Genomic DNA, 9,144 nt, shown 5'->3' with positions numbered 1-9,144 from the left:
TTCCCTGTTTTCACACAGATGTCGCGATGAGTTAGTTAAATAAATGCAGATGGCCGATAATTGTGTCATACGTGAACGACAGTAGAAAAAAGTAGAAAGAACACCGGCAAGATTTTTCCGTTTTTGATTGATATAATTTTTATTGTGAAGAAGAACATTTAACCGTATTGTAATTATGGCTGCATTTGAGGGTAAATAATTCCTTTTCTCATGTACTTATAAGTATAATATAAAAACGAAGTTCAAACGTAACATACATTTTTTCGAATTATATAGTGGACCTTTATTATAACTTTGTTAATTATTTTATAATGTTATCTTTTAGAAATGGGTGTCCTTCCAGAAATTGCAAAGGCAGTTGATGAAATGGAGTGGACGTAAGTACAGTCAAATTATGTTGCAAGAAGAAGAATATAATAATAAAACAAAGTACAGTATCTAGCAGAATAATTCTTGGAAGATGGACTTATTTAAACATTGTAAATTATAGATTACCAACAGATGTACAGTCTGAAGCAATACCATTAATTTTGGGTGGTGGAGATGTATTAATGGCTGCAGAAACTGGCAGTGGAAAGACTGGTGCTTTCTGTTTACCTGTTATACAAATAGTATGGGAAACACTGAACGATTTAGAATCTGGAAAAGCAACTACTACTTCAGGAGGAGCAGCCCCACCATCTTGTATGATTCTTTTTTTTTTATCAATAATATCTTATAAGACCTATTGATTCATTTATTATTTACAGCTACGAATTGGTTACTAAGTTTATTTGATAGAGGTAGAGCATTAGCAGTAACTCCAGATGGTTTAAGATGTCAAAGTCGCGAACAGAAAGAATGGCATGGTTGTCGAGCAAACAAAGGAGTTCATGGAAGTAAGAAGTTCTTTTATGAAGCTACTGTAACCGATGAAGGGTTGTGCCGCGTTGGTTGGTCTACAGGCCAAGTAAATATTGGATTATTCACACTGACATTTAATCAGTTTACTTATTAGGTTTATTTGAATCTAAGAACCAATATGTTTATAGGCTTCCTTAGATTTAGGAACAGACAAAAATGGTTTTGGTTTTGGTGGAACTGGGAAAAAGTCAAATGCAAGACAATTTGATGATTATGGAGAGGCCTTTGGCATGCATGATGTAATTGGATGCTACTTGGATTTAGTAAAGGGTGAAATCAGTTTCACAAAAAATGGTGCAAAACTAGGAGTAGCATTCACTTTGAATGCACAACAAAAATCACAGACCTATTATCCAGCTGTGGTCTTGAAAAATGCTGAAATGTCGTTTAATTTTGGAGCACAACCATTTAAACATCCACCCTCTAATGATTTTATAGCTGTTGCTTCTGCTCCTAAAGAATGTGTTAGGGAAAATCCAACAAATAGTAGTTCAACTAGAAGTAAAGAAGATGGTAAGCCAAAATGTAATGCTCCTCAAGCTATAATCATTGAACCATCTAGAGAACTTGCAGAACAAACATATAATCAAATACAAAAAGTGAGTTGTTACCAACAATAATCAATTGTAATATCAATGTGTTTCTAAAGGCGTATACTGATGTATAAACATGTATTCAAATTTTAGTTTAAAAAGTATCTGAAAGATCCTATCATCAGAGAATTGTTAGTTATCGGTGGAATTAGCGTAAAAGAACAAATATCCGCATTAAATTCTGGTGTAGATATAGTAGTTGGAACACCAGGACGTTTAGAAGACTTAATACAAGGCGGCTATATGTCGTTAACACATTGCAGGTATCTAACTAACAATTACACTCTCATATCATTAAGTAATGACTTACACCTACTGTTAAATGTACCCTATCTATAGATTCTTCATTTTGGATGAAGCTGATGGTCTACTCAAACAGGGTTATAGTGCATTAATTGATGGCTTGCATAAACAGATACCTAAGATTACGTCAGATGGAAAACGATTGCAGATGATAGTGTGTTCAGCTACACTGCATTCATTTGAAGTAAAAAATATGGCTGTACGTATCTTCTGATTATAGTCTATCTTTTCATCACATTTCATAAACACATACTGGAAGGATTCTACTGTCCATAGGGACGATTGATGCATTTCCCGACATGGGTAGATTTGAAAGGTGAGGATGCAGTACCCGAAACAGTGCATCATGTTGTTGTAATGGTGGATCCTCAAAAAGATAGGTCTTGGCAGAACTTAAGAAAACACATACCAACCGACGGTGTGCACGAAAGAGATAAACTTGGTGGCAACAATCCCGGTATAGCATAAATTCCATAAAATCCTCATTTATTAAGTATCTTCAAATTATAAAATCAAACTTATTCGCAGAGACATTTTCGGAGGCTGTGAAGATGTTAAAGGGAGAATACTGTGTTCGTGCTATCAAAGAACACAATATGGACAGAGCTCTGCTTTTCTGTAGAACAAAGTTAGACTGCGACAACTTGGAACGATACCTAAAGCAAACTGGAGGAAATCAATTTTCATGCGTGTGTCTTCATGGCGACAGGAAACCCCAGGAACGTAAAGCCAACTTGGAGAAGTTCAAGAAACAAGAAGTGAAATTTTTAATTTGCACTGACGTCGCAGCTAGAGGACTGGATATCACGGGGTTACCTTTCAGTGTGTATATAATAATTATAATCAACATGCATAGCATTACAGTATAACTAATCCTTGAGGGGTTCTTTTTAGTGGTTAATATCACACTGCCTGACGAGAAATCAAACTACGTGCACCGCATAGGTAGAGTTGGCAGGGCTGAAAGAATGGGTCTGGCCATTTCACTGGTCAGCAAAGTACCTGAGAAGGTTTGGTACCATGGTGAATGGTGTCCTTCTCGTGGAAGAAATTGCCACAACACCACCCTCACCGATCAGGGTGGTTGTTGCATCTGGTATAATGAACCAAATGTATGTCTTCTGTACTTGAAATATGTGCCTAATTGTTTATATTAATTATATCTTCCTTTGCTCACAGTATTTAGCAGAGATTGAAGATCATCTGAACGTAACGATCCAGCAAGTGGGTCCTGACATAAAAGTTCCTCTAAATGACTTCGATGGGAAAGTGACTTACGGAGAGAAAAGAGCTAACATGGGTACGTAATTCTATCTGTAACACTAATTAAGCATCGACTAAACGTTCCAAAACATATAGGTTCGAATTACCAAAACCACGTGCAACAAATGGCACCTTACGTGGCGCAGTTATCGGAACTGGAATCGAAAGCGCAACTGCTGTACTTAAAGAGACACATGGCTGCCGCGGCAAACTAACTGGCAATTAAAGGTTCCTATCTGTATCAAAAATTAGCCGCTAATCAACCGTTTAATCTCCAATATAATTCCTCATACGCGAATATCCGACTATTTATAAACAACGTGTACTTTCAAGTAACATAAGAAGTTTGTTACAAACAATATAAAATCATTCCTAGCAAAAACATATGAATTTCATGATTTCTGTAAAATAGTATTTCCGTTTGTGTATATAAGACATACGGCAAGTGTTTATTGTATCATTATAATCTTCATAATTGTACCATCGCTATTTCAGTTACACAAATGTATAATACAGTGGCCTTGCAGTGTTTGGTTTTGTAATTTTCACAAAATCTCTTCTTCCACATTCTCTCTCTCCCTCTCTCTCTCTCTCTCTCTCTCTCTCTCCTCATCTCTTGTATATGCGCAAGTGCACGCACGCGCGCACTCGATGATCTGAATTTTGTATATAGTATAACGGATATATATATCCACATATCCAATTCGTATGTCCATATATATATATCTCGTATACCGGCCGAATTTACTAAATGACTTTTCTTTAATTACACATAATAATTTATACACATTTCCCGAAATCAATGGTAAACGGCTAAAGTTATACAGTGTACAAATCATACCATTCTTACCTTTCTCTCGCGCATTCTCCCAAAGTGTCTCAGCCTCTCTCTCCCATGCACGCGATATCTCTGCACACAAATATACTCGACGCAACCCCCTATCTCTCCTCGAATAGTGTGCGCGGTTCGCGTGACCGAATTCGGTGCACGACTAGAGAACCACCCTTCTTTCTTCCATCATCTCCTCTTCCTCCTCCTCTTCCTCTTCCTCCTCCTCTTGCTCATCATTTAATTACACGCTAAACTTAATCGATTTAATCAGCGTTAAATTCATGAAAACATCTCGATAGTTTCTTTTTTCATTTTTCATTATCGTATTCAGACAGTCATCACAGAATGAGAATGAAATATTTTTTTCTTCTTACACCGTTGTTAATCTAAAAACACATTTAGATACTCGCGATTAGTCGCATTCACTCTGGGTACACGAACGCACGCTCGCCAAAAGCACCCCCTCTTTGGCTCACACACACGTACACGTAAGGTGGTACACACGCTCATACAAAGTCGTTCCCGACTGCGTTTAACTTGGTGAATCATATTTATATATATATATATATAATATATATATATATAATATACTATATATATATATATATAACATATATATAATATATATATTTATTTATGTAATGTTTTTTTTCTTTATGTATAATCAGTTTATCATATACACTACACGTCCGCCCCACGATTCCCGCGTGAAACGGATGAGAACCCGTTCGCTCGTTGATCGCGCGAAAAAAAACCTACCCCCTTCGCAACCACCCTCACCCGCCCCCTTTCAGAGTTTGATTGCATCGTACGCGAACGTGACAGCGTGTGTACTTCGTCCCCCCCATGTTTCCATTTTATTGTGCAATTCGGCACGTTCGTCGAACGGCGACGAACGATTCGAAATCAACGCGAAAGAGAAAAAGAAAAGAAACGAAACGAGAAACGAAAACGAAGGAGAGAACCAGCGAACGGTCGCGCGACCACGGGGCGGACAACATTAATTTCTCATTTCCTAACAGAGTGTCTCGAGTTCCGTTTATTATTATTATTATTATTCATTTACACCACGTATAATATTTCCTTTTGCCTGCAATATTTTTTTCTCCGTTTTCCAGTTTTTCTCCCGGGGGCGTTCACGAAACGATCCCTCAGCGACGTCGCTGATCCCTTTTCCAACTCCTCTCTACCACTCCCTCTCTATCTCGTACCCTCCGGTTTTTTATCATTTAATAATAAATTCCTCCCGTCTCGAGTCGGCTAAACATATTTCCTAAGTGACACGCAACAACGAGTTTTCTTACGACTTATCTTTAGGTTTCTTTTTTTGGGGGGAGAACCACGGGTCTCGTGAGAGCTGGGTGGAGGACGTTTAATTAACCGACGAGGCTGACGAGAAACGAACAGAGAAGGTTAACGATCTCTTCTCTCCGCTCCGTTTCTCTGTCAGTTTCTCCGTCAGTTGGTCGGATGGCTATTTACGTGGAAAATACATCTATGCACGAACAATTTGGATTGAAGCGATCCTGCGTTCGTCGTTCGTCGCCAGGACCGACCGACCATTTTCCCGATCGTCCCAACGGTTTTCGCGTTCGTTCGACAAGGGACGCCTTCCGTTTCGTTCGCCGGTCCCCAAGGAATCCCTTCCGTTCGCAGAAAGTCGCGCGTTTTTAGTCTCTCTCCGTTTCCCCCATCTTAGATTTAACGCGGCGAGCCGGTCGGCCATTTTTATAAAAAATGGCGCGCCGCTCGGCTCGGTGTGTGTACCCTAGCGTCCGTTCGCGCTCGCCGATCCTTAAGCTCTAAGTCTTGTTCCGTTCGACTCTCGCGGAAGTGAACTGCGTTGGTTTTTTCGTTTACCTTTTTTAATCTTGTTTTTTTCTTCTGTTATTTTCTCTCTCGTTTTCTTTTGGTCCGACCCGCGAACGGCGCTCGCGGGGACCGTTCCCCTTCCCGAACTTGACTTGGATCCCAACGAACGAAGATCCGAGGACTAGAAAACAGGTTCGGGCTGCACCGCGGAACGATCGCCGTGCGAGCTTCGCATTTCCTCGCGGTCCGATCCCCTCTCGAGCTCGGGACGGCCAACCCGGAAGTGACCTCACCGAACCTCGCAGACGAACTGTTTAAAAATCTCTTCTTTTTTTAATATTTATACTTAATATTTAATATACATATGTAATATTAATATTAAAAAAAATGAGATATATACACGTATGTATATGTATATATATATATATATATGTATATATATATAAACTCACGATCAAGCTATTAATGAATTCTAGAGTTCGAGCTTATTATACTTGAATTATGTATAGGTGCGTCTTAACTGAAAAGTGAGGAGATCGCCGCGTGAACTGCTGGAGGTTGGCCGTCCCTGCTCCGTTAATTAGGTTTCTCGAGATTGATCACGCGTTCGAATGAAAGGGAAACTTGGATCGGAGAGAGTAGCTTTCGATTAACCCTTGCTATGCAGACGACTCTAGTTAATTGTATCGAGGGTTAAACGATTTGGTAGTTTGGAGAATAACTTACTGATGAAATCTTGATCTTCGCAATGAAATTACGAATGAGAAATATTAACAAAATTACGGAATTACTTCTTAATGTCGTCTGAACAGTGAGGGTTGGAAGTGAAAGCGTTCAATCCGAGAGTTGCTCGCCCAGTTTTGAACAGGATCGACTGAAGATCAATGAATCGCGGATCCATTCGACGCGAGATCATCCTGAGGTCCTGAGATCACCCCGAAGTGTTCCGTCACGGCGATCCTCTGGCTCCCGGCGGAACACGAAGAACCAACGGAAAACAGTCGACAGAGAAGTTAGTAGTTGTAAGAAAGGCACGATCCACAATCGGGAGACATCCGGAATCACCGATGATTGCGGACGTTACTGATCGAAGATAGAAGTCGAGTGTATTCTTATTGCCTGTCCGCGGCCACGGAAGTTCGCGAGGGCCGAGCGGCGTTGAAGATGGGGCCCACCGGGCCCCGGAAAGACAGTGTCGCGTCAGGGAAACCACAGCGATCGACGAGTACTTCTTCTCGAGTCTGAACGAAGATCGATCGACGTGTACGTGTAACCGTCCGTTGCAGCGAACTTGGCACTCTCGTCCGAGTGGTCAGACTCGAGGGCGCCTGATTGGCCGAGGCGCTGGCGCTCGCCAATGAGCCGCGCGACAGAGGGCGTGGACAGTCGTTTCTGGATTCGCTATTGGAGTTCTTGGAGACTGACTCCGCCCCTGTGACGTCACGAGTGCCAGGTTCGAAGCAATGATATGTGGTTAGGGATAACAGTGATTCAATTATTGTTTCCGAGTTCTTGAGAAGTTTTTGCGAGATGTTCTTTGAGTAATTGAATGTTAACCCTTTGCGGACGGGTGTCGGCATTTCGATGAGATGAAATGATCAGATTTCGAAGGGTAAGTCGTGGAGAAATGATCTAATTAGTCGAACAGCAAGAGATCGACGCGCCGTTTCCTTTTTTTCTATCGATTAAGCGATTGATGTATAATTTAGTTAATTATTGAATTAAATTCAAAAAGTAAGAATTAATAAGAATACTTTGCGAAAGCTTCTCGTACTCCGGTACTCGGATACAGGAATTAAACCACTGTTATTCCGACGCCACTGGTATGTTGGCTCGAAACGAATGAAAATCGTGCTGATGTCTCGATGAAAGTCGCGATCCTGATCGAACCGTTCTGTCGGCTTCGAGGAAGCGAATGCAAACGAATTTAACCATCCCTCTACTCGATGAAGACGGGGAACATTGATCTCCGATTCCTTTCCCGAGCTATTGTCGACTCGATTGTCGCTTTCGCGCGGAATTCTGGCTCTTTGACTCTACTCGAAATTCCTTCAGCTTTCAATTGAAACGACCGCATCCGCCGACGGCGCGGATAAATATAAATCTTCCGTTCGAATTCTTCGAGAAACAATCGGATAATAGAAAATTTGTATACATTAGTCGCAAATGTTAACGATTGATTCGCACGATTCAAACGAATTACATATACGCATACGTGTGTATGTATGTATATATGTATGTATGTATGCATGTATGTATATGTGTGTATGTATGCATGTATGTATATGTGTGTATGTATGTGTGTATGTATCGAACGAATTCTCTTAAAACGTAGCTCGTAACAAGATTCGCTGATCGCAACCACGACGACGAATACTATCAATCGATTAACTAATTAACTGATTAACGACGATGAGGGTGAGAGCGTGCGCGACCGACGATGATCGATAAACGACTGTCCGAGCGTCGCGTCCGCATCAATAAAATCCCACTGTGTCAAACAGAATTTCCTTCCTTTTTCTCCGTTCCGTCGAATAACAGTGTAACGATAAGACGATCACAATAAACGACTCTGTAAACTCTTAACATAAAACGCGAACGTCGCGTTCGCCCCGTCCGGCCCCGACGGAAAAAAACGTCGGATTATCTACAGATCTCTCGAACAAGTCACGGACGACACTCTCCGTCCCGTGACGAGCGCGGAGCGAATTTCGAAGTCGGGCCCCGCGCGATCGCGCGATCGACGAACAGATACAACGAGAAACGGCCGACGACGGTCGGATCGTCGCGAACGCGCAGAGATTCGACAAAACGAGAGCGCAACGGATAATATCGAAAGTTTATATTAACTTCGATCTAACCGGACCGATACAGACTAAAAAATTCCACTCTACGAGACAACATTCGCCCGTCGGCGACGATCAAAAACGTAAACTCGAGATTCAAAGGATTCGACGACGTTCCAACTTGTGTCGAAGCAGTTCCGATCTTAATTCTTGCTAATTAACGAGTCCGAAAGTCTACCACTCGTACACTTTCAGAATCGGTTCGTTACTCGTTCGAAACTCTTCGACGAAGAAAATCAACCATCTCATTGTATCGAATTCGGAATCATGCGCCTCGGGGAACGAGCGCAACTCCGAAATTAGCTTCGTCGAACTTTCGACGCGTCGTTCGTTCATTTCATTTGTGTGTCTGCGCGAACCTGACGTTAGTATATTTACAAATAAAAAAAGAAATAATAATAATAATAATAATAATAATAATAATAATTACTTGCACCGCTTAGTTCTCACATGTACATATTCACATGCCTGGTACATTGTACGTACGATAAAAGAGAAAAGAAGAAACTTGTGCGATCGGCGTTATGTATACAATATGTATATACGGTAATTACATTAATTAATCGTGGCGACGTAAGGTTACGTTCGGTAA

At 41.0% G+C, this 9,144-nt stretch overlaps 1 protein-coding gene across 1 annotated transcript; it reads left to right on the top strand.

Moving 5' to 3' along the window:
• The first annotated feature begins 4 nt into the window (after window positions 1-4).
• On the top strand, window positions 5-3,591 carry Ddx1 (ATP-dependent RNA helicase Ddx1). Its single transcript, XM_031989751.2, has 12 exons — window positions 5-191; window positions 326-377; window positions 491-684; window positions 750-949; window positions 1,032-1,502; window positions 1,590-1,759; window positions 1,836-1,998; window positions 2,076-2,256; window positions 2,328-2,621; window positions 2,694-2,911; window positions 2,979-3,099; window positions 3,159-3,591. The coding sequence occupies exons 1-12, from the start codon at window positions 176-178 to the stop codon at window positions 3,275-3,277; spliced, it is 2,199 nt and encodes a 732-aa protein (XP_031845611.1). The 5' UTR covers window positions 5-175; the 3' UTR covers window positions 3,278-3,591.
• The last annotated feature ends 5,553 nt before the right edge of the window (window positions 3,592-9,144 follow it).

This window comes from Nomia melanderi, chromosome 9 (genome assembly GCF_051020985.1).
Source record: "Nomia melanderi isolate GNS246 chromosome 9, iyNomMela1, whole genome shotgun sequence".
Lineage (NCBI taxonomy): Eukaryota > Metazoa > Arthropoda > Insecta > Hymenoptera > Halictidae > Nomia > Nomia melanderi.
Note: the sequence above shows the minus strand (reverse complement) of the source record. Positions and strands in the feature narration are given on the sequence as shown.